General features: G+C 39.1%; 1 protein-coding gene across 3 annotated transcripts in view; it reads right to left on the reverse strand.

Annotated features, from left to right (window-relative positions):
* Tgfbr3 (transforming growth factor beta receptor 3) overlaps positions 1–25,468 on the reverse strand; it is a 187,517-nt gene that overhangs the window by 64,153 nt on the left and 97,896 nt on the right. For all 3 annotated transcript variants that reach the window (XM_010644936.3, XM_010644935.3, XM_019210787.2), the window contains exon 4: positions 10,050–10,187. In XM_010644936.3, coding sequence (XP_010643238.1) covers positions 10,050–10,187 — 138 coding nt within the window. The remainder of the gene's footprint in view (positions 1–10,049; positions 10,188–25,468) is intronic.

Raw genomic sequence — 25,468 nt, forward strand, 5'->3', positions numbered from 1 at the left:
TATTTATATAGATATATTTATATATCCTTTGAGAAGCAGCTGGTAAAAATTTTTTCCCACATTGTAGGCTGTCTCTTAGTTCTGTTGATGGTTTCTTTTGCAGTACAGAAGCTTTTCAATAAGATGAGATCCCACTTGGTTTTAAGGGTTCAAACTGTAAAGCCTGCTCTTGGATAGTTATTAGTGGCTCCATGCTGGAGACCGAGGTTACAGATGACATCACAGTTAGGTTCTCAAGTCAGGCAGTGTGATTGTCACCAACGAAGTCACCATTTGCCACTTTATAAAGTATACTATTGTTGCTAGCATTTATTAAGCTGGCAGACATTATCCCTCCCTCCCTCCCTTCTTCCCTCCCTCTCTCTCTCTCATACCAGGGATCAAACTCAGGACCTTGTGCTTGTGAAGTGGGCAGTGGAACCACTAAGCTAAACCCCCGGCCCTTGGCAGACACTATTTATTTCAAGCATTTACTTGGTACAGCCACCACTCAGTAGCTGTATGACCATACACATGTTAACTTCCTTATCTCCGTTTCTCCATCTTAAAATGAAGATAACAATACCTATTTCACAGACATGTTATAAAGATTAAATAAAATATGTATTTAGATTGCCTAGCAGACAACATAACTATTAAATGTTTGTTAAATATATACATATAAGTGTATGTGTCCTCTCAACAGAGCATAAGAGTTGTCAGACTGACAGGCCATGATTTATTCACTGGGGCAGGACCATCGCTATCTTGTCCAAACTGCTAGAAGACGATAGATGAACCCCATTTTCAAAGGTTGGAGCAAAGTTAGCTGCAGATAGCAACTCTACACAGTAGCCTACAACCTGCTTGACACAGAAGGTACAAAATCTTATGTTTTCCACAATAAAGATGGAAGGCTAAAAAGCATACAGATTGTGACCACTGAGGACTTCTGCATAAGTCCTTACATGGATAAGCATTCCCCATGGCCAAGTATCACACTATCATTCACCACCCAAATGAGACAAGCCAGAGACAGATCAATGACTCCCTGGCATGGTGGCATGAAGAGCCCACATTTGCAACAAAGACATCAGGCCATCTGCAGGCACAGTGCTAGGAACCAAGGACAAAAGCAGATCTTGGGATATAAATTCTACCCAGGACATAAAAGTGATAAGGGCTAAAGGGGATCTTGCTTCCCCTATAGAAATTAGAAGTAGCTGTCAAGCCAGAGAGTTAGATGACAGAACTTGAGGCACAAGATCCAGGTTGCTTCAAATAAACAGGACAACTTGTGCCTAGGAAAGAGCTGGGTTGTCTTGCAGTTGTTTTCTGAAATGGGCAGTGAAGGCCACCTATGTGAATCCTCAGCAAGGGCATTACTGCCTGCAATTTACAAGAGGACCAAGGCTCAGCCAAGAGTTTTCACCTCAGACTCTTAGATCCTCCCGGGAGATAGATTTCCTCCTCTCCTCTACATGAAAATAAAACATTCTGCAACCTCCCTCAACAAAACACTTGCTTTTTCTATCAAACCTCTCACTGGAGGCCACCCTCCATGTTAGCCACGGCACTAGAGACTAACATTGGATACAACTGCCTAATGCTTGGGAAAGGCAGACACGTCAGATTACTAGATCAGCCTTAGACAATAAAGCCTTAAAGGTTGCCACGGGACTCTACACAAGGAGACAACAACCTTCACTCTTCAATGAAAGTGAGTTTATTTAACCTCAATTTGTTGAATGAAAGCAAAGCCTTCACACAGACATGACACAACACACCCAGCCCAAGCCAGGCAAAGTCTATACTTACAAGAACCCTCCAGGACAAGATGTCTTGCTCAGGAAAAAATACACCAGGGAAAACCTCACAAATCCCCCAGGGCCATTCACTCACTGGCAATATTCACCAACCTTAATCCAACAAATAGCATAAATCCTAGGAAGTCTTTCAAAAACCCTTTCTGGACCAGGTTTACCAGATGAAACTGGACTCTCTCTAATGTTTTAATTGTCACAGTGACATTTAGGAAGAGCTCCCTCACCACAAAGGGGCTAGAAACTCATTCCTAGGAAATATGGTAGTTGACTGACCCTCGCTCATGAGAGGATCGAGCCCATATAATTAAGGCTCTTAAGGACAAGCCACAAAACCAACAGATAAGCAGCCTCCTGGATAAAAAAGCATAGTACACAACCACTTGGCTATCCCGCAGGACACAATGAGTCATTCCACCAGAGACGTTTAAAATAATCACCAATCTTGAAACATTTACTTATTTAATCTGCCTCCAAGAGAGAATTTACTTGGGGAAAGACCTCACTGGAAAACCTAAAAGGGTGCATCCAGGCGTCTGTATAGGGGTGACATTTCTGGGTGGGTAGGAAGCTGCCTTTGTAACTCAGCACCCTGACCCATCTGCCACACTCTGCTTCCCAGAATCAGTCTCCTCAATTGCATTTACAAGAGGACAGTTCTCATTTTCTCTGATCTCCAGGATATGACAGTGGCCCTTTACCACACTAAACAGCCACCCCTAATTTCCTAGCGAGCTTTCCTACATATTAGGAAGCTCTCCGAGGGCAAGCAATTCATCCCATTTCTCCTTGTATCCTTCACAGCTATTTCGGTTCCCAGAATTATGCAGGCCCCAAACACTGGGTGTTACATGAATGAGCAAGTAGATGAATAAATCATCAGCCCAGGTAGGCTACTCTTGTGGTTTTTCTAAACATGAGTGTAGGAGGGCAATGCAAAAGAAGGGAAAAGAGGAAATTAGATGAGAAAAAATTATTTCCAGACTTTTAAATGCAACACAATAGAAAGCAGATTTTTTTTTTTTTCATTTCTCCCCTCCGCAAGCAAAGCTGAATGCATGAGTTATTCTTAGGACATTTTTGGACACTGCAATCGTCAGTTACACACTGCTTGGCATTGTGAAAAGGTAACGGCTGGACATGCGCTGTGGTACAAGCTGTGCATGTCCCTTCTTAGCGCAATACTAAGCTCACATCTGGGGCTGTTTAACAACTGATTGGAAATTTAGCCTTCTGATTTCCAGTTAAATACTAGGCACAGGAAAACAAATAGCACTTGTTTTTCACTGAGCCTTGTCAGTCATCCAAACTGCAGTGCAGACCAGAGAACTGCCTGTGGTTTGGTGGCAGAGGCCCAAATATTTGGATTTTTTTTCCCCTCTAGTTTAAGAAAAGGGAATAAACTAGATTTTGGCAAGCCAGTTTCTTCACCCACCCCGCCCCCATTCTTGGAAATGCAAAACTGGATTTTAAATACGAAACATGTTCTGAGTATTAATTTACATTTTTCATTAGGATTAAGTTTTGATTTGCTTTTAATCCAAAGCCAACAGCATAAAGTTCAGTTTCTCTCATTTATTTCAACTGCCCTGCCTTGATATTTACTTGGATTTGCTGAAGAGGCAATGTTCATATTGCCATTTTCTGTTTCCAATTAAACTGGGATATAATATCTAGCAGTTGTATTACCAAAGAATCAGAGAGTTTAAAGGTTAGGAGGAACTTTAGAGATCAGAACTCCCTCATTTTAAAGATGCAAAGTTAGGCCCAAGTAGTTTAGTGATTTTGACCCAAAGAAGTATGACTAGCTAGTGATGGAGACTCATGATTCGTACTCAGGCCTCCTGACACCCAGGGCCAGGGTTCATTAGACACAAAAACTTGAGTTCCCTCGGAGTTGCCAAACAAAACATAGGATACCAGTTAAACTTCAATTTCAGATAAATAATGACTTTTTAGTTCAAGTATATCATAAATACTGCAAGAAAATCATTTGGTACTTATTTGAAATTCAACTTCAACTGGTATTTTTATTTGCCCACTCTAGGAACCACACCTCAGAAATTAGCACCTTTCCATACTTCACCCTTCACTTTGCAGATGGAATGAGGTTAGAAGAAGCTTCTTATTTCTTGAGACTTTCATAATCTTAGAGACTTTCCTAATATCTTAAAAAAGATATCCTTTTTTTCTTTATGGCTATGTAAATCAGCTAACTAGGCATTTTATATTATTAGAAGCCAAGCATTAGGGTCTCACCTTGAAAATTTCTGCTTCCCCCAGGCTCTAAGTCTATAGATCTTACAGAATAGAGTATTCAGGTTGGGAATGCAAATAAAGTAAGATTAAAAAAAAAAAACAGGTTCATGGAATAAAGAAAAAAATATGCTTTAAGGTTTAGTTCAGGGATAGAGGTGTCACTCAGTGGTAGAGCACATGCTCAGCATGCACAAGGCCCTGCTTTCAATCCCCAGGGCCAAAAGCACCGTTGTTGTTATGTAGTTTGCTGGTCTTGCACCATGACTTTGGAGGGTTGCCGGGGATTGAACCTAGGACATCCTCCATGCTAGACAAGTGCTCTCTGCTATTGACCTACACCCCCAGCCTTTGCTTTTTTAAAGAGTACTGCGGCAAAGGCTGTTTTTTTAAAAAATAGCTTTTTAAGATACAGTTCACATATCATAGTGCCACCATTTTCAACTGTACAATTCAATATTTTTCACATATTCTCAAATTGTGACATACTTAGCACTATATCATTCCTGAACATTTTCATCATGTGCAAATCATTATTATCATATCATTATTAGTAATCACTTCCATCGTTCCTTGGCCTTTTGGCTAAGATCAAGTGTAGTAATCACTTCCATTTTCCCCTTCCACATGTCCCTGGAAATGGCTCGTGAACTTTTTGTCCCTATGGATTTTGCCAGTTCTGGTTATTTCATATAAAGAACATCATACAGTATAGCCTGTTTGTGTATGGCTTCTTTTATTTAGCATGCGTTCAAGGTTTATTCACGTTGTGTTATGTATCAGAACTCCATTCCTTTTTATGGACAAATAATATTCCATCACGTGGCTACAGCATTATTTTTTCCATTCACCAGTTGATAGACATCTGAGTTGTTTCCAGTTTTTGACTGTTATGAACACTGAACAACTGTGACATGTTTTTAATGGACATGCATTTTGTATTATTTTTTCCCAAAGAACTGCTTACATTCCCACCAGCAATGTATGATGAGTCTTCCAATTTCTCTACATTTTTGACAACACTTGTTACTGTCTTTCTTATTAAAGCCATCCTAGTAGGTATGAAATGGTACACTGCGGCTTGGATTAGTGTTTCCCTGCTAATTAATGACACTAAGCATCTTCTCATGTGCTTTCAGCTATTTGTGTCATTTCTTTAGAGAAACTACAGCATGTTTTTAGAAGACAATTTAATACCGTGGATCTTCTCAATTCTTTTTTGTAAAAACAAAACTTTCAGGTTGAAAGTTCAGACATTAATTACACAATTGAGTCACTCTACATTTTCTCCAAGGTGGAAATGGTCGCAAAAATAAAAATAAGCCTATTATGACCTTGTAAGAAATTTTTATTTGTAGTTTCAACAGGACCCTTGGAATTATTTTTGCTCTGATTGAATTGAGGGACACCTCTAACCTATTCAGTGCTCTCTGAACCATTCACATACCCTGCAAAAGCGAAAACTGTAAGGCTGTGACACCTTCATCGTGTATGTGCATGTGTGTGATTCACAAAGATGCATTACTTGAAACTCAGCCAGAAAGTCTCTTCAACCTACTCCCTTCTCCTAGGTAATCAAAACAATCAGCCAAAACAAATGCACTTGCAGAAGACTAGATTCTACCTTCTCCTTGCCTGACACATTTCCTTCTCTTCCCTGTGCTGAAGAATCATGAGAAGACTAAAGTGATTTGACAGAAAAAGACAGATGCCTACATTATTATTGGGGTACCAGGGATTGAACTCAGTCCCTTGTGCTTGCAAGGCAGGCAGCGGCACCACTGAGCCAAATCCCTGGCCCTAAAGTATAATATTTTATATTATTAAAATTAGTTATATTATTAAAGCTCCCCTAACAAATTACAAAAGTTTGCCTTTTTAAAAATTCAGGCAGTTATAACAATGCACACATGCTAACAGAAATTAAAAGGTCATCCTGACACCTGAGCAGATACTATTACTTGAACTTTTCTCATCAGCTTACTTTTTTAAAAAAGTGTTAAAAGTATTGTGGTTTGTTATCATTATGAGTATCATCTAACATGTACCAATAAAATTAATTTTACAAATAAAGAAACAAAGTGGTTCTACCCAAAGGGTAAAGACAACTTTGGTTTTTTTGTTGTTTTGTTTTTTGGTACCGGGGATTGAACTCGGGTCCTTGTGCTTGCAAGGCAGGCCACAGAACAGCTGAGCTAAATCCCCAGCCCCAGAGTAAAGACAACTTTGAGGCAGCAGTGTGAACCCTTCTGCAGTATACCAGGGAGGAAGCAGGATACAGGCATCTTCCACTGAGCAGCATGAGCCTCATCTTCTCTCCTCAGCAACTCTAAGCTCTTGGGTAACAGTGGAAAGGGGAGGGATGGAAATAACTAAGCCTCAGCTCCCAAAAATTTCACGGGCCACTTGAAGTGCTTGAAGAAACACTTACTGTAAAATAATTTAGTGATCTTATCCCCAAACGTTAACTCTTAAATACAACCAATAGATACACAGGACATGTTGGTTTTCTGTCCTGTAGGACAAACACTACTAGCTTTCTATCCATCACTGTCCCTCTGCTCCAAACGCTTTCAAGTGGATGAGGAGTCACTGAAATCCTTTCAGGCCACAAGAGGAAAGGCAGAGGTTGTCTAGAGAGAGCTGCCTAGCTTGTGAGAAAACTTGTATTTCTCATTGTCTCCTGATCTGAGAACCTGAAAGATTCTGCCATCTCTTCCAGCGCGTGAAGAAATGTGCAGATGGCAGAAAAACATTTCCCGAAAGGAAGCCTGCTGGAGAGCAAAGCCGAGTTCAGGTGTCCTGGAATTTAAATCCTTGTCTTCCCCCACTGCTGTCTCCCCCATGTCGTTAATTTTAGATTCATCACTTCATCTGCAATATCCTTACATGGGATTAACTCCAAATAGGGTCAATGTTAGATTGTTTACTAAAACTGTCTCCCTCTTTGTTAGTGTCTTAAACTGGTGGCCAAACAGTTTTTCCAGATCTTAAACAAAATTAAAGCAAATAAATAATGATGAGGAATAAGATACTTTCCCTTAAAACCCACGGAGTGGAGTGGTGGACTGAAGAAGGAATCCAGAAAGGGGTAAATACAACTACATGCGGTCCACATTGTTTATTTGCACCTACAACCCAGAGAAATAGGAACTTCTTTCAGTCTGGGGCCACTGGAGCTGGTGTTTTATAATTACAGGCGTAAATTCAACATCCGCATGTGCTCTTTATTACGACAAATAACAGTAATGGCACACAATGTCTCAACTTATCAGAGGCAGGTACTGCCTTAAACATTTTCTGTGTAATCTCATTTAATCAAGACAACACCCCTATGGTAGAGAAGCAATTATTATTCCCAAACTATAGCTGAAGAAAATCAGGTTTAGAGAGATTAATTTGCCCAATCATTGCATGGATTCAAACCAGTATGTGTAATGCCCACCGCCTCTCTATAATCTGCCCATTGTGGTAGCCTCATGCACCTACTGAACACCTGAAAAAAGGCTAAGCAATAGGAGTTGTTTTTCTGTTTCTTTGTTTGTTGTGTTTTGCATTACTGGAGATTAAACCCAGAGGCTTTACACTGAGCTATATCCCCAGCACTCTTTTTGTTTTTAATTTGAGATGAGGTTTCACTGAGTCACTAAATTGCCCAGCTTGGGCTCAAAAGTGCCAAAATCTTCCCAAAATCTTCCTGTCTCCGCCTCCCAAGAGTTCAGGGATTACAAGCATGCACCAGTACAGCTATCCTGGATTTTTAAAATTTAATTTCAATAGTCATGTGTAGCTAATTCCTACACTAGTAACAGTTCAGCCCTATGGTATGAGAACTAAATGCACTTATGATCATATCCCTAAATCTTAATATCACAAACTACAGGAAATTGACAATGATTAAGTATGCAAAGAACCCGTTTGGCATGAGAGCCTCTAGGACAGGTCCTATTTGATTTTGAGATCTACTAGGAATTAGCCATGTGATGTGGCTCACGACTTAACATCTAAGTCTTAGTTCCTCAACTATTAAGGAATAAATGTACCTTTGTCACAGGGTTATCATGTGAATTCAAAGGGATAAAGTATTAGAGCTCCTAGGACAATTGCTCAAATGTACTACGTACTAAATAAATGTGCTAATAATAACAACAACAACTAAATTAATACTCTTTTGATTTTTTAATGTATAATAATTTCATTCTTCAGAAAAAGCTATAAGATCTTAGTAACTCCTACCTTATAAATGTACCTGTTTGTAAATGTTTTATTTTGAAATTAATTAAAATTTATAGCAAAGTTGTTAGTACAAAGGACTCCAGTATCCTCTTTACCTAGATTCTTTAGTTTTTAACATCTTGTTGTATTTGCTTTATTATTCTCTACTTTTTCTTCCAAATTATTGGGCCCTTCGCCCTTTAACACCTAAGCGCATGAAATATGTTTCCTAAAAAGGATTTCTCTTAATATAATAAAAGTATAATTATCAAATGCAAACACTGATACAACACTTTAATCCACAGACTCAATCCTAATTTCATCCACTGTGCACATAATGTTCTTCATGGCAACTTCTCCACTCCTACTCAGTTTATGACCACATGTGTCTTTTTAGTCTTGTTTAATCTTTAGTCTTCAATCTTTAGCCTTTCATAAGTGATTTTTTAGAGAGGACAGGCCAGTTATTTTATAGAATGTCACTCAGTTTGGCTGTACCCCGTTCTTCATCATGAGATTCATGTCACATGCCATTTATAGCAAGGCTACTATGTAACTGGTTGTGTTCCTTCTCACCAGTACACAATGTCCATTCACCCCATACTGGTGACATTAATTTTGAACACTTGGTTTAAGAATCACTGGACATCACCAATGTACACAGTTATTTTCTTCCATAATGAATAGTTTTTGGAAAAGATATTTGGGGATATCCAAATATATTATTCCTCCAACTCCCTCCAGTTCCATTAGATTTAGCATCTTTCAATGATTCTGGTCTGATCAACCTTTATTATGATGGCCCCAAAATGATGATCTTCTACCTCCATCATTCCTCCATATTTAATGATTAGAATTCTACTCTAAAAAGGAGCTTCTCCTTCTTCCCTCATTCGTATATCTACTTATTAATGGTTTGCTATGATTCTTACTTTACTCAAAGGGTTCCTCTGAGTTTTCAAAACTATTCTTCATTGTAGGCAATGACTATGTATTAAAGCCATTACTTAGGCAAAGTTTACTATTCCTTAGACAAGAGGGAAGCTATTAACTGAGGACACCACTCCTTTTAGATGCTTCTAAGCAAGAGAGATTTAACAGCCAAAGGCTCTGCAGTTAGGACTCACGCAACAGACAATATGAGTTATTACTACCAAGTTGCAGTGTTGCTCATCATCAGACATGATATCATATCCCAAAAATTCTATCCAAACAACACATCTATTTCTCCACAACTAGCAAAATTGAAATGTTCTGGCAAATTCAATAGGACATGATTTACAAATAGTAGGTAATATTTGGATCTTTCCATGACAGCTGGGTTCCAGCTTTTTTAATAAAATACAAATGATTTCATTTTGGAGCTCACTGTGTCACATTCTCAACAAACAGCTCCTCCTATCAGAAATTAGGCATGTGTTATATACAAATAGAATGGGTTCATGCATATTTATTTTGTCACAGACCACACACCCAGTGCTATTTACAGTATTTATAATGTTCCTGATACCACAAGGAAGGTCTCAGAGCTAAAGACCAAAGCTCAGGCCATACATATGACTGCAGGGCCTGCTGTGTCCACAGAAGATGTGGGTCCTGCTTGCTTCCTGTGAATGCTTACGCATGTCATCCAAATATCAGCAAGTGTGCAACTCCAAATGTAACACTCTTTGAACTCTGTTATTATTTCAATGAAAAGAAGTCTTTGAAAAAGTTTTAGGGTCATTATGACCCTCTACTAACAACGAGTTTGGAAAAGTTTTCCTAAAATCTTACCAAGAAGAGTCTGGGGATGCCGGTGGCAAGTCTCTCTGTCTTCAAATGCCAGACCAGGGGCTGTGGGGAGTTGAGCAGGAACACAACAGGCTTATGGTGAATGTAGACTGAGGAGATAGGCTTCAGGTGCAGTGTGATCTAAGAAGCAACAAAACAAGGGGACATTTTAGGACTGACTTGACACACAAGTCATGCAGAGCAGAATCTGGAGATTTTTTTCACTACTCACCACTAAGAGGACCAAGCTATAAATCTGCAAATAAGCTATATCAGATTGAACTGGATGACATTGCTGATACTGGGTCTTTTATTTTTTATTACAATATGGCTATTTCATATTGTTTCAGCACTACTAATTCTAACTAAAACATGACTCAGCTCCCCAAAGTAGAATACAGATTAAACAAAACATTTTTAAAATTCAAAAGTGGCAAGGCAGAATAAAAGTTAACTTCCCCTAGTACTGCCTAATCTCTCAAGTCAAATCACTAAGATGAAAATTAAAAAACAGAGTCCCGTAGGGTGTGTTATCCTTCTGGACCTTTAGAGAAATGACTTTCTTCTCTCTCAGGTAAGCTCCAGCCTCTATAAAGCTAAGATTTGCCATGAAAAAAAAAAAACAGTGTTGAAAGCAAAGAGAAAGGGGCAGCCAGGGAGAGCTGCCAGTGCTGTCATCATCCCAGCTACTAAAGTGAAGGGATTTTCCAAAATGAAGCACAAGGAACACAGAGAATAAACACTGACTGTATAGAGCCACCATCAAAAAAAGGAAGAAAACTATGAGTCTGGAGAGGAACACTGTGCTCAGTTTGGACAGAGGATCAAATACTACTGTAGGTTGCCATTATCATCATTATATCATCAAAAAGAGGTCAGAGAAAATGGACTCAACAATGTTCTCTTGGGACATATGATCCACGGTCAGACCATGTGAACCCAGGAAAGCAAGAGGAATGCAAAGAAATACTGACTAGATGCTTTCATTCAATGTGTCTCACACTACCTTTCTATTCAGAGAGGTGAGGCAAGACCTTGCAAGAACCACACACTGAAGCAGATGGGTGAAGGCACCAAACATCACCATAAAGTAATAAGAGCAGTAAGAGACCCATGCCCTAAAAGGAGCTTAACCTAGAAAGATACAGACCAAGAAGTACATGGGGAACAGTGGTATATCACAGTTATAACCTTTCTGAGGAATAAATGGTCTGGCTCTATGATCTGAAGGTAGACAATCAGGGACACATACTAAATGCTGACTGCTTTACAGGCTCCATGACTTCTGGCTCACTTTAATCTCAAGGTACCTCAGGGACTGCCTATGATCCACAGCATTTATTACAGTATGTTCTCATGTCATTAATAAATAAGGCACTAATCTCCCAAAACCCATGCTTTAGAATATGGTTAGCATTCCCTAAATGCCAATCAAATGTTTTAATTCCATACTTTTCAATATCACAAAAGTACTTTATTCTATGAATAATTTGTATTTAGTACATAATACTATCTTGTTTATTAACTATTGAGTATAAGCATATCTTAACTTCCAAAACACACCATAGGCAAAGATGTCTTACATCATAGGTGTACCACATTCTGGCTTTTCTGAGCCACAATGAGCAAAGAGGAATTGTTTTGGGCCACATATAAAATATATAATAATGCACTATACTATAATGCATATTACATATACATTATATTTTAGTATAAATAGCATATTGCTTCATATATTTTACAGAGCAAAAATTATTATTAAAATAACACAAGCCAAATTTTTATAATTAAATAAGAAAATGTACATGTCTGATTAAAAACGACACGTGTCTTCACAGGCACACACTTGTGTAGGAAGACTGAACCATTATTACCAGTAAGTGTGCCTTTTACTTAGCAAGTCACACAAGTACATGTGAATCTGAAACAAGCAAGTTTCGATTCAACTGTGTGCGGTAGGCATGGGAGGTGGAGTTAGCACTGCACTGTGCCTTTCCCTACTTGGTATTTCCTCGTCACCTAGAAAGTTCATGGTCAAGCACCACACAACTGAGTCCAGAAAAGTATCACCCCAAATCTCATAATAATGTTAAAAGCTTAAGATCTTGTGCAGCTGTGTTACTCACTGTCCAGGGCTATAGGTTGGACTTTCCTGCCTTACATTTAATACTGTGCTGCTGGGGATTTAGCTCAGTGGTTTGGCCGCCTGACTTGCAAGTACAAGGTCCTGAGTTTGATCCCTGAAACCAAAAAAAAAAAAAAAGAGAGAGAAGAAGAGGAGGAGGAGGAGGAGGAACGTGCCCAGCAATACTGTGCTTACCGTATCACAGAAAATAAAAAATATCACAGAAAATTCATAAACCCATGTAACAAAAAGACTAAAGACATGCTCAAAGCAATTAAGCTAGTTAATCTGCAGAAAAAATACAAAACCATAAACAATTCTGAAAACTGTCACGAGCTATTTGTGCACATAGTTAGGGTCATTTTTATACTTGATATAAGCATGATGTCAAATCAAAGTACCAAATGAACTGCGCTGTCAAATACAGCTACAGCAAAACAATGTGTTCCTTGACTATAGAGACTTGTGACACACTGGAGATGTTATTTGCAATCAGAAACAGACTGGTAATCACTGAAAACGAGAGAGGTAGCAGAAACAGAGCAGAGGCAAAGGTAGAAACCACAGTGCTAACTGAAAAAAGGGATGCACACTACTAGGAGCACACAGCACAAAAGTGAAGAGAAGAGCGGCACAACTGCACAAGAACGCCTGATCACTGCAGAACAACACTGACTCAAGCACAGCTCGTGCCAGCAAAAGATTTCCCTACTGATCCTTTCCAAACCTGTTTATTGGGCACCACAATAGCACAAAGAACAGCAGTGTGTTTCTGCAGCTGTGTATCTACAATATGTATCTGTACTGCATCTTTTTCAGGTGATTTTCTTTTCAGTCCTTAGGCATAGAATTCTTGTTTTGTTTTGGTACCATGGATCAAACTCAGGACCTTGCACTTGTGAGACAGGAGGCAGAACCACTGAGCTAAATCCTTGGCCCAGTAGGTATACAATTCTCAAAGCTCTTAGATACACAAAAGTCTTTTTCAAAAGGTATAATATAAAATAAGTACAGATCTCAAATGAACATGAACTTAAAAAAAAAACTTAAGAAATAAGATGTATGAAACAGATACTGGTTCTCAGGTCCAAAATTTCCCAGATGGTCCAGAGTGTCAAGGCCTGGCTTAGACAACCAAGGAAAGATTTCTAGGAGTTTCAGCTCTCTGAGCTTTCCTGGAAACGGTTCCCTCTTCAATATGTGGCAATGTCTGGCCAAGATGAATCTTTTGACTCTGGCACAGAGGTCCCAGGCAAAGCCCCAAAAGCCATTTGGCAAAGAATAATTCACACCAAGATTGGGAAATTAAAAGGAACATATGTGATACTGTTTTAGAAAGATCACTTAGCAGAGACAAAGAGTCCTAGGAGCACAGTTTCACCTAATTCCTCAGCAATCTTCCTCCTCTATACAGTACTTCCTCCACTTAAACATACCTTGCCAAAGGGAAGACCAACAAACAACTAAAAACAAGAAAAGAATGAAGGCATAAAAGCTCCCAAGAATGTGAGAACATACCTCGACTACCTCAATGGCTAAGGTGCCTAACTTCTCCTAGGCTGAAAAAAAAGAAAAGAAAATCCTCTTCAGGAACAGTTACAGCTCAGGAATAAATGATAAATAGAATCATAAGAATCGTGCTGAGGTTTTGGCATGGTTAGATTGTCCAGAGTTTGTGGTCTTAAGATGAGAGCTGAGGCAGACTGCACAAAATAGTGTCACATGGAGCAATGACACAAATGGTATCCAACAATTTCTCTTAGAAATCTAAACAGTAGTTTAAAGAGTTGAACCTCAGCCCTTCATTACATTTATACATAAAAATACATGTAACAGCTTAATCTGAGGCCTTCAAAAGCTGTATGAAATTGAAGATAAGGTGATATAAATTGTACTCCACAGGAAGGAACAGCAAGTAGTCTCCAAATCATTGGCTTCTTCTGTTAATCTCTGGGTGGTATAGGGCATTTGAGATCTCAGTGCAATATGAACCCTCTCTTCCTATAAACACATACACAGAAAAACCCACATTACATAACATTTTGCGGACAATGTCAAGAAAATACATCCACTACAGGAAAGGTCCTACGAACTCCAGGTTACATGTCCATTAGCTCAGGTTAAGCAACTAACTGTAAAGGGCTGGAAAGTTCTAATGGCAGAAACAGACACCAAATGGCTCCATTTAATTAAACTAGAAAGCATACTCTGGCCGTAAGATGACATCTTGGGGAACGTGCTTAACAGGTGACAATTTAGAACTAACAAACTTTCACATGTAGATTCTGGGGTTTTGGTGACCTCTGCAAACTCAAAATTTGATCACACACTGGTCCATGAAACCAAGCCCAAGAGTCCCTGCTCTAATCATGTTTGTCTCAAATTAGTCTTCCTGGGGGTGTGCGAAAGTTCAAGTCTGTCATGTGTAGCCACTGTCCCCCATTGATCTCTTTCCCTAAAAGGAGAGCAAATTGGTCTAATCAGATCTGCAATATATATTCATACTAGGTTTTCTGAGATTACCTACAAACTTCAACTAACATACTAGCTGTGATTTTATAAAGAAATTCAAAGCAAATCTTTTCTGAGTGTTTTTCCAGGGAATCTGAATACAATTTTGTCCATAGTCAAGGGGATCCAAAGGGAAGGGGAAAAAAACCTACTGTCTTTATGGAAATATCCTACATAAAAACTGTTTTTTAATTTCCCAGAATTTATAGTATAGATTCAAGACATTCCTGACATAGAGATTTCAAAAGATTTCTTAATAGTAAGGCCCCTAATCCCGGGGTTTGTTAAAACAAACAAAAGCAAAGTGAACAAAACAACTGATAGGAGAGTCTAACAGTTTCCCAATTTTGCTAATGTGTTAGTGAGGTTTCAACATTTCTGATTCTTAGAACAGCCACTGTGGACCCATGAAGCTATGTAGTCATCCAAAACACTACCAGAGAGAATTCTATTATCTAAAACAAGACCAAATAATGCTCTGTAATGGATGATTCAATGATCCGTTTACACTAAGATAAAAAAAGATCTCCAACAGCATGCCTATAACCCAGAGCCATAAAATCACAGGCTGGTCTGTATATAGCCATCATCTGTCCCCTCTTCAGAGGTAGAGGCATCACTTGGCAACAATGTTGGTAGTAACTAAAAACATCCTGAATCTTGGCCTCCTGGCACCCATACATTATATAGACAGAGAGGCATAAACCACTCGCATCCCACACTTTAGTCTCACATTTACACAATATGACTTTTAGAAACTCAAATGTGCAAGTGATTTCTGGGGATGGGAACAGTATTTAGTTAGTTCTGTTACAGTGTCTAAAAGGATATTCTGGTGGGAGGAATCCCTCACATGACTATTTTTTTTTTTTTTTTGCCATTGCTTGTCTTTTACCATTTGGGAATTAGTATAAAAAGATTCCCTTAAAATATTCTTGGAGGAGTGGATCTGCATCTTTGCTAAATTTCTTTTCTAAAACAAATAATACCTCTCTTAATTTCTAAAGGAATACCAATTAGTATATCCCCTTCCTTCCCCCAGCTGACCATCCTCCTTGTTCAAGAGAAGTGCTGGGGTCAAATATTTCACAATAGCATGGTAGATGATGCCAAGCTCTTTTCTCAAAGGTTTTTGTCTTAAAGCCATTTACTGTGCCAAGAGGGACACAGACAATTCCCAAATTAACCCCCACTGCCTCAACAAGAACATGATTCTGGATTCCCTGGGAGCCTCCGAAAATAATCTAATATGACTACAAAAGAGCAAATAAAATAAAAGTCTGACATTTGATGCAGAAATGTCTGCCTCCCTCCTCCATATTTTGAACGCCCTGGAAAATTACTGAGAACTAAATTTGGGTTGGGGATTGAGGGGCAAGAACTCATATAAACAGAAGAGTATTTATAAAACTATAGGTCATGACCTTCTAACGGGGTCCTGGGAGCGTTGCAAGGGGATTGCAGGGACCCTGTGCCTCACTTCCCAGAGCAGCCCACAGCTCAGCCACTGTGAGGAAGAGAGGCAAGGGGAGTGGAGACTCTGGAGCAGGTATATGTCAGTGGAAAAACATCTCTGAGGCCCTTGGCAGGACGTTACTAAAGGCCAGTGCGAAGACCCTGAGAAGGACTTTCCTACTAACCTTCAGTATTGAGCAGAGGCCGTGTGAATATCATACCGTATATGTCATGGGCATACCATTACGGCCTTGTGAGCACTACAGCCATGTTCCCAGATGACCCACCGCATTCAGCTCATAACACACAGTCTCCAGAGGAATCCTTCCCCATCCCTCAGGCACTACAGTGACCTGTTTAGATGTGTGTCTTCCCTGTCACACTGTGAAATCCTCAGGACATTCTTCAAAGTCATACTCATTTCTACATCCTGGACCCAGCACAAGTCCAGACATATAGCAAGCAATCAACAAGTCTTTTGAAAAATGAATAGAAGAAGCAGTAAAATTTACCAGCGAAAAGTGACTCAAATAATGATTACAGAGACATACTGTCTTGTTTTTATGGCCAAAAGAGGGGGCATCTAGAAAGAAAACATTACCAAGTTCAACAGGAAACATTAAAACAGTCAAGAAAAGCAAACAGACTGTAACCACGAAAATGAATGCTATAGGCTGCCTGGACAGACCTACGTTGGAGAGGACTCCAAAGCCACATCTAGGCTTTATAGGAACAAACACTGTGACTGTCATCCTCTTCTGTGAGTACAGCAAAGGGTAGAACAGTTCTTATAATGTGTATGGGGACCATACAAGAAAATAGAAAGTTCATCTCTAACAGTTATGCAAATTTAAATAGGTGCAATATGAAAAAAATCTTTGAAACATATTCTCCTTCTCAAGGATACTAAAAAAAATTTTTTTTTGATCAAACATGCCACTATTTTTTAAAGGCATAGAATTTTAAATGGTTTTTATTTAGGCAATGCACTGTGTTTAAATAGTTAAAAATTTAAATTCTAGACAAATTGAAAGAATGCAATATTTGCACATTGACTACAGTGAGAAAATTTTGCTTTTATCTTTTTTACGTTCCCCTTTCACACTTAATGTAACAGACTCATTCCAATCGCTTTATTATTGCTTCTAATATATAATCCAAAGCTCTATATTACTATGTGCTATGCAAATTTATCTCCTCCCAACTCTTTAACTGTTAATCCTTAGAGACAGAATGGCTGCTAAAGAGTCCTTACACTAAAGAAAAATTTATGCCATTCTGAAAATAACATCTTGTTCCATAAATGCAGCTGAACTAAATAAAAACATTAGTTCACAAATCAATGCTCTTTAAGAAATGAGCAAAGTAGAAAAACTTTCAATCAGCATCTTTCCATTCTAAATTATGTAGTCTAATCAAACATGGTCATACAGAATTCTTCTATTTTTACTTATACAGAGGATCTGGCTTTTTTTTTTTGTTGCTAAGAAAATATTTTAAATACCAGAAATCAACATTTTCTATCAATCATGAATGGTCTATGGTTTTCTCAATAATCTCCAAAATTTCTTTAAATTATATACTTAATAGTATACAGAATTTTATACTTTTATTTGTACAGAAGTTATATATTCTGGGTGTTTTTAAAAAATTTTTTTCCTGTTAAGTTTATTGGTACATTGAAAGCAAACAATACAGTTGCATTTATCATTGGGATCTTGACCTTTACATGATATGTCTTGGTTCTTTTTTGTTTTATAATGGGTTTGAAATTGTTTTCACTATTTTCCTGTTTAGTAAACCAGTTTTCACGTGCATGCATCTTTAACAACAGGATGTTAGTATGGCCTACATGTCACTACTGTGATGAATGGAATTACACAGAGAATCACTGGTATTCAAAGCTGGTTTGCAAAACAGGCACAGCAAGAACCCAACTCTTGCATGATCTGGGAACTGGAGTAATTTCAATCTGCCTATCACAATCAAGTGTGTCTCTGATACTTCAATGTAGAATCATAACCCCAGGGGGGATGAGGGGCACAAGAACATAAGGCTCTGGTAGTCTGCAGAAATATACCTTCTTAGCCAGGTGTGGTGGCACACGCCTGTAATCCCAGCACTCAGGAGGCTGAAGCAGGAGGACCCCTGTGAGTTCAAGACCAGCCTGGGCTACATATTCAGTTCCAGATCAGTCTCAACTACATAGCGAGACCGTCTCAAAAAACAAAAACAAACAAACAAACAATATACATACACACACACACGTACGCACACTTTCTTCTGGATTCCTATAAAGCATAGGATTAACAGAGGTACAAACCAATCATTCCTTGAACTCCAGGGGCTCCAGTCCACATGCAGATTAGGCTAAATTCTCTAAGGGAACTAACTAATCCTGGTCAGAGTAGGAAAACCTTCGGGATTCTATGAATCTGGTTTCCTTTGAAAGCTGTAACAAAAACAATTCCTGAAGTTCACAGTCTTGGTCTCCTGAGGGTATCCTTGTCCAGCCAGGTTATGATTTTAAGGAAATGTTTTCAGAGGAACTTTAGTTTCAATGTTACATGATTGGTCTTGATAGAAAGCGAAAAAGTAACTAAGACTAAACTAAGGCAGTATCTGTGTTGGGGAGCATTTTCCCTGTAAAATCCTTATTTTCTTTGACCAAATGTTCCACCATCTTTTAGACTTATGGAATTGTAAATGCTTTTAATTCGGGCAATAAACAGTCAGAAAAGCCTCACACACAAGGGAGCAAATGCAGTTCGCAATGTTCACATCAGAGCTCAGGAATTTTGCCCGTTTTCCTCCACACGATCTGTTTTCATTGATCCCTCCACAATGCCTTGTCATGGTGAAGAACGTAGCACCATGGAAAGCCAAAAAAAAAGGTGCCAAAAGATGCCTGTGGGATTTGGCGTGTTCCAGCTGATAAGTGTTTAAAGTAGGATAGTATCTTCTTAAAGCAGCAAAGATTTAAATTTCGTATTTTATCCAGGCAGTTCAATACATATGTTCTGATGGAAAGCAACACACGTCTAATAAAGAGTAGGAGGATGTAGAGGTACATTATCCCAACAATGAATGTAATTGTACTGGATCCCTAAAATGTATCAATAAACTCAATAAAATTAAAAAAAAAAAAAAAGAGTAGGAGGGCTGGGGATGTAACCCAGTGGTGCTGCACCTGCCAGGCAAGTTCAAGGTCATGAGTTCGATTCCCAGTACCAGATAAGAGTAGGATATGAGGCAATGAAGTTACTCCATAACAGTGGTGGCAAACTTATGGCACCCATGCTGCAACCAGCCAACTGTCGTCACTGAAAGGTCTAGAAGGTCTACAGAAGGATCCTTCAAGTACTTTCTATTATCATAAAAGAAAATGACAAAAAGGAAAGGAAAATAAAAAGTTAATGAAGTAAGCAAAAGCTCTAAATTGTAGGGAATGTGAACAATGACCCAGTAGACATTTATTTACAGGTAAATCTCAACTGAGGGTCATGGCAGGAATTTGAAGTGGACTGTACCTCACAATGAAATAAATGTAAATTGTAACACAACCTATTTGATTTTCAAGTTCTATAGCTAATACAAGACCAGTCCTTCATTTCCCAGCAACAAGATACTATAGTCTTGTCAGAGCACACATTCAGCAAATTTAAACTCTGATGAAGCAACTCATACTACTGAGAATTTGTGAGGGTAACAGAGCAACCGAAAAAGAGAAGACAGAAATTATCTACCATGTGAATAATTAAACTTTTGCTCCCCATATTTGACACCAGAAAATATGAGGTTCCACATTAATATATGGAAATACCGTTTCTTAATTTTTATTTTTACACAGCCTGATTTTTTATACATAAAAATGAACTTCCTACTATCTGACTTCTGTGTGATTAACATTAGGAGGCATTCAAACACCAACTAAGTTGCTAAAAAACAAAAAGAGGAGTGTCTGTATTTAAAGAGGAAAAATACTGCCGAGGCTTGGTTTCCCATGTAAATGGAGAAGGGTCCAACATACACTTTCATAATACACTGCTAAAGAATTTTCCAATTCTGCACAAAGTCTGGAAGGTCCTAAAAGATATCAAGGTCATACTGTTTAAGCTCTATTTTACAAGTTGGCCAAGCCATGAATGCTTATTAAATCAACAGCCTCTAGTTCTTTATTTCTCGTTTTAGCAAATCTAATATGGTCTGTGATTCTACCTCTGACTCATACTTATACCACTGGTAAGCAGTAACTAGAGTCAAAGTGAGAAAAGTAGATTCAGGAGTTGAAGAGTGCATCAAAAAATGTTCAGGCTTGGGTGTAAAATTAATTATGACAGAGTTACTAGGATATTGTAGAAGTAGCTGAAATTCTATTCGTGATGTTCAGCCAGAGAAAAAAGTCTGACATAGCAAATCTCTCTATAACATGTGACTTGAAATAAAACACAGTATTACTTGTGTAATAAAATATTATTCAGCCATAAAAAGGGAAGAAGGACTGATACATGATAGAACATGGAGAAACCTTAAAAACATTATGCAAAGTGAAAAAAGCCAGGCATAAAAGGCCACATGTGCAAGATTATATGGTATGAAAGATCCAGAACCAGCAAGTCCACAGAGCTAGAAAGCAGACTGGAATCTGCAGGGGCTGGGGACGAGGAACAAGAAGTTACTGCTATCTGGTACAGAGTTTCCTTTGGAGGTGATGAAAATGTTCTCGAGCAAGATAGTGGTAGTGACTGCACAACATTGTGAATACACAAATGTCACTAAACTACACACTTTAAAATCCCTAAAATGATTGTATTAGGGTCCTGCAGAGAAACATAACTATCTTATACAGAAGGTCCCCCCCAAGCTACTGACATGCATTCAGTAGAAATAACACAGAGACTGGGGGCAGGAAAGTACTGACAATTGAACTGAGGTGCTCTGAGCTGAGCTACATCCACAACCCCTTTTTTATTTTTATTTTGAGACAGGGTCTCATTAACTTGGCCAGGATGGGCTCAAACTGGTGATCCTCCTACCTCACTCTCTTGAGTATTGGAGATTATAGGCATGTGCTGCTAGGCCCAGCTAATACTTTAAATTTTGAATGTTGATCTTTTTCCAGGCTGATGATATGTGGTATGATACTCTCTGGTGATGCCGGACAGTGGCAGGAAGCCATAGCTCCCAGTCAGCCATGAGATCTCTGGCAATAGCTGATCCTAGGTACTGCTATTGCTGAGTGATGTTCAGTAGGTTAACTGTTTTAAATGCATTTTCAATTTACAGTGCTCTCAACCTTGTGATGGACCTATCAGGATGTAATTCCATTCTCTTCCACAGAGGAGCATCAGTACAAGAGGAATTTTGTCTTGGGAATTAGCTGGCGAGATTACAGAGACGGCAAAGTTGCAAGATGTACCATCCACAAGCGGGAGAACCAGGAGAACCTATGCGGGCTCTCAGTGGATTGGATGGTGCCTGCCAACACAGAAGGCAGATCTTCCTTACTGTTCATGAATTCAAACGTTAAACTCTTCTAGAAACACCAGAATATCCAGAAATGTTTACCAGTTACCTGGACATCCCTTAATCCAATCAAGTTGATATCTAACATTAACAATCGCCAGGGTAAATGTTTACATTGTGTATATATATTTTATGACAATAAAATGAGGTCTGAACTTTCACACAAGACAGACCAGATCAATATAGAGTTTAAAAATCTTGTTTGATGGGGGATGACCTTCATGTGACATGACAAAGAATTCATTTTATCTTAAAAGGCTGAGAGGTCACATCAATCCTCAAGACTTCAGATGCAAAGCTAAGGCATACACTAAGCTAGCTCCAGTCAAGAACCTGTGTTTCCTATGCATTTTTTTTGCATTAGTTAAGTACCTATGAGAGTAATGCCAGGCACTAAGTCAGTTACTGACAATAGAAAGGTAAGTGATATAGGTCACCTATCCTTCCCCATTTTGCTCACAGCCCAGCAGGAGGACAGACACACCGAGGAATGATTATAACAATACTGTGATGGCCCTGGGAATGTGGAGAGGGAAGAGGATGTCGAGAGTAGGGAAGGCAGCTTGGTCTGCCTACGTCTCCCAGACAGTGACTCAAACTGTTGCTAGGAAGCAGGCAAAAATCTGCCACCATGATAAATATTCTTGTTCCTCACAATTCCTGAACTACTTACAATGACTGGCCTGCTGACCAATCATCAGAGATATTTTAGGGATAAAATTCCTAAACCAAGTATAAGCTGGAGGGTGACCACTAAATTCCCTTCTGATCCTAGAATCTAGTTATTCATTGACTTCATTATGAACTCTTTAGATGTTCGGAATCTCTTTACTTCTTCTTTCCCACTTCACTTCTTCTCTAAAGATATTTCCTAAATCTGTCCTTTAAAACCCATATACTGTACTTGGTAAAGTCTTCGAGAATGTTTCTCAACAGTAACTATGTCGAAAGAAAATGATGAGAATCTAATAGGGAAGCGATGACAGTTCTTCAGCATTTCACAAAGAGTTTGGAAAACTGCAACGGCAGGTTGAGATCAGGCCTGTCTGTATCTGGGAATATTTGAGTTTGAGGGAGCTTGTTGTCTCTTGCTTCTAAGTTCAGATTTGAAATGAACAGTTTTGAACAAGCTGTTGTTTCATAAAATATTAAATTAAATTTCTCCCAATCTGAAAAGAGATAACAACTAACATTAAAATTGCTAAGATTACATAATCTATATGTATTACAAGTTTAATTCTTTATAAACTCTAAGATGTAAGGAAAATTTTACCATTATCTCAAAGAAAGATAAGGAGTTACATTTTCCAGAAGACTGCAGATGAACAACCCTTATGTAAAGACAGAAACCAGATAAAGATAGTGACACAATCTAGCCATCAGTTTCCACATCCTTAAGCAAACTGTTTAACCAAGTTAACAAGTAGCAGAACTGTATGATTTTTGTTTCCTCTTCTATTAATTTTCCACTCGCCATGGAAGGTTCCCAGTCAGCAACAAGAAATGAAATATGGATGATGAAAAGAACACATTTACGTCTCTCTTGGGAGAGATGTTTAGTTGAGCAAAGGGGTCTTACAATGGCCTCAAGCTGGACTGGGGCAGTGGTTCTGCTGCCTGCCTCACAATGGCCTCAAGCTACTCTAAGAATGACTTTTGAATTTAGCCTACACCTGTTATCCTACTCTCTGGGAGGGTAAGGCAGGACACCACAAGTTCTAGCCCAGCCTGTGCAACTGAGCAAACTTAGCAAGGCCTGCATCGAAATAAAAAAATATAAAATACCCAGGGATATAGCTCTGTAGAAAGGCCCTGGGTTCAATCCCAATACAAGAAAGAAAGAAAGGAAAGGGAGGAAGAGGGGAAAGGGAAGGAGCAGGGAGAGGGAAGGGAGGAAGGGAAAGGAAGGGAGAAGACCTAGGGCCCAAAGAGACCGCCCTTTGATTAGTACCTTATCCTTTAAAATAGGATCCATGAAGTGAAGCACAACCATTCGTACAGCACAATGAAGGACAGCGTGGGCACTGACAGACCCCTCGTGTTCAACTCCAGCTCCAATAGTACCCTCAGCTGTATGACTCTGGGAAAGTTGCTTGACCTCTCTGGCAGTTTCTCCCATTAAAACACAGGATGAGTACCTACTTCTTTAAGTTATTATGTGGAATATAAGTTTGTGTAAAGCTCTAATCTGATTGTCCCACAATTAAAAATTATGTGTCAGCTACAGACAGGTTCTCAGCTTTCTCCTACAAAGATCAATCTCAGACTCTTGTTTCTTGGAAGCATTCTCCATTCACCCCCTTAGAACCTGTACAGACCAGGGTTGTTTATAGAGTAGACAAACTGCTGTACTGTGATTTGGAGAATTTCAAAGGCAAACTACATGAAAACTCAGCAAATTTTATTTTTCAATCCTTTTTAGAAACAGGTAGAAGTAAACATTAACATATTTAATTAGTTTCATATTTTAACATAGGATTTGGAGACTCAGGGCAGCTGAGGATCAAACCCAGGGCCTTGCACTTGCCAGGCAAGCATCTACCAATCCTCACACAGAATCAGTTTTGTTTCTCCCATAGGAAAAATAAAAACATCATGCTTTTCAAAAAGGCTTCATGTCATCAGTGCTCCCAGAAGAAAGCAAAGGCTATTGACCTATCTCCTACTGACTCTTCTTTTACAGTATTATCATGTGCCGCCTTATATTATCTTCATATATAAAAAGTATCCCAGGGGAAATGCTACGGTTTGGATGGTGAATGTCCCTCAAAAGTTCACATGTCAAAAGCTTGGTCCCCAAAGCAGCACTACTGGGAGGTAGTACAGATCTTTAGGAGATAGTGCCTGGGGGAGTCCCTAGTCCACTAGAGGCCAGTCCTCAGGCAGGACTGGGGGATCTCAGCCTCTCTCTCCCTGTCCCTGCCTCCCTCTCTCTCCCTCTCTCCCTCTCTCTCTTTTTGCTTTCTGGCTAATAAGGCAAGCAGTTTTCCTCTACCATGTGCTCCCACCATGATGGCTTCCCAAAGCCGTCAAGGACTGGAGCCTCCAAAACTATGAACCATACTAATAATTTTCTCATTACAGGTTGATTCTCTTGGGTATTTTATGGTAGTGACAGAAATACTACTAATACAAGAGGGGCTGGACTTGTCTTTTCTTTACCTTAGAGTCTGGTCCAATATCTGGTACTTGGAGGGAAGTATATAAATACATAATGAATGAATGAATAAATGAACCGACCAATATTTTCTAAAACAAAATTTAATCTCTTCCAAGACCTACATTTTCTTCCAAGTTGACCAGCATTTCCTGTAACCCAGTCCTTTGGGTCACACTGCCTTCATTCCTAAATTACAGGCACTTTGACCGTGTGGTTAAGAACAGTGACTCAGAGCCAGACTCTGGGCTGGCATCTCAGCTCTCCTCTTACCAGCCTTGACTATGTTAAAACTCACTGAGCATCAGTTTCAACGTGGGGATAGCAATTGTGCCTATTACATCAGATGTGAAAGGATTAAACGTGTCATTTGTATAAAGCACTTAGAACAGTGAGAGGCACACAGTAAGTGCCTTTAAGTGTTAGCTATTATTACATCTACCCTCTAAAACCACCACTGTTTCACTCTATTTCCTTGGTTTGTACAGAAAGAAGCACTTGTCTATGCTGTCCTTCAAGCTCAGGTTTCAGCTTTCCTCGGGGTCCTCCAAGCGGCTGCTTGGCCCACATCCTCTTCCTGAACCCTCTTCTGTCAGGGCAAACACAAGGCCCATTAGGCTTTGCCATTGCTGTCACTTTCTTTCTTCT

The sequence above is a fragment of the Fukomys damarensis genome, unplaced genomic scaffold (assembly GCF_012274545.1).
Source record: "Fukomys damarensis isolate Sample0158 unplaced genomic scaffold, DMR_v1.0_HiC HiC_scaffold_33, whole genome shotgun sequence".
NCBI lineage: Eukaryota > Metazoa > Chordata > Mammalia > Rodentia > Bathyergidae > Fukomys > Fukomys damarensis.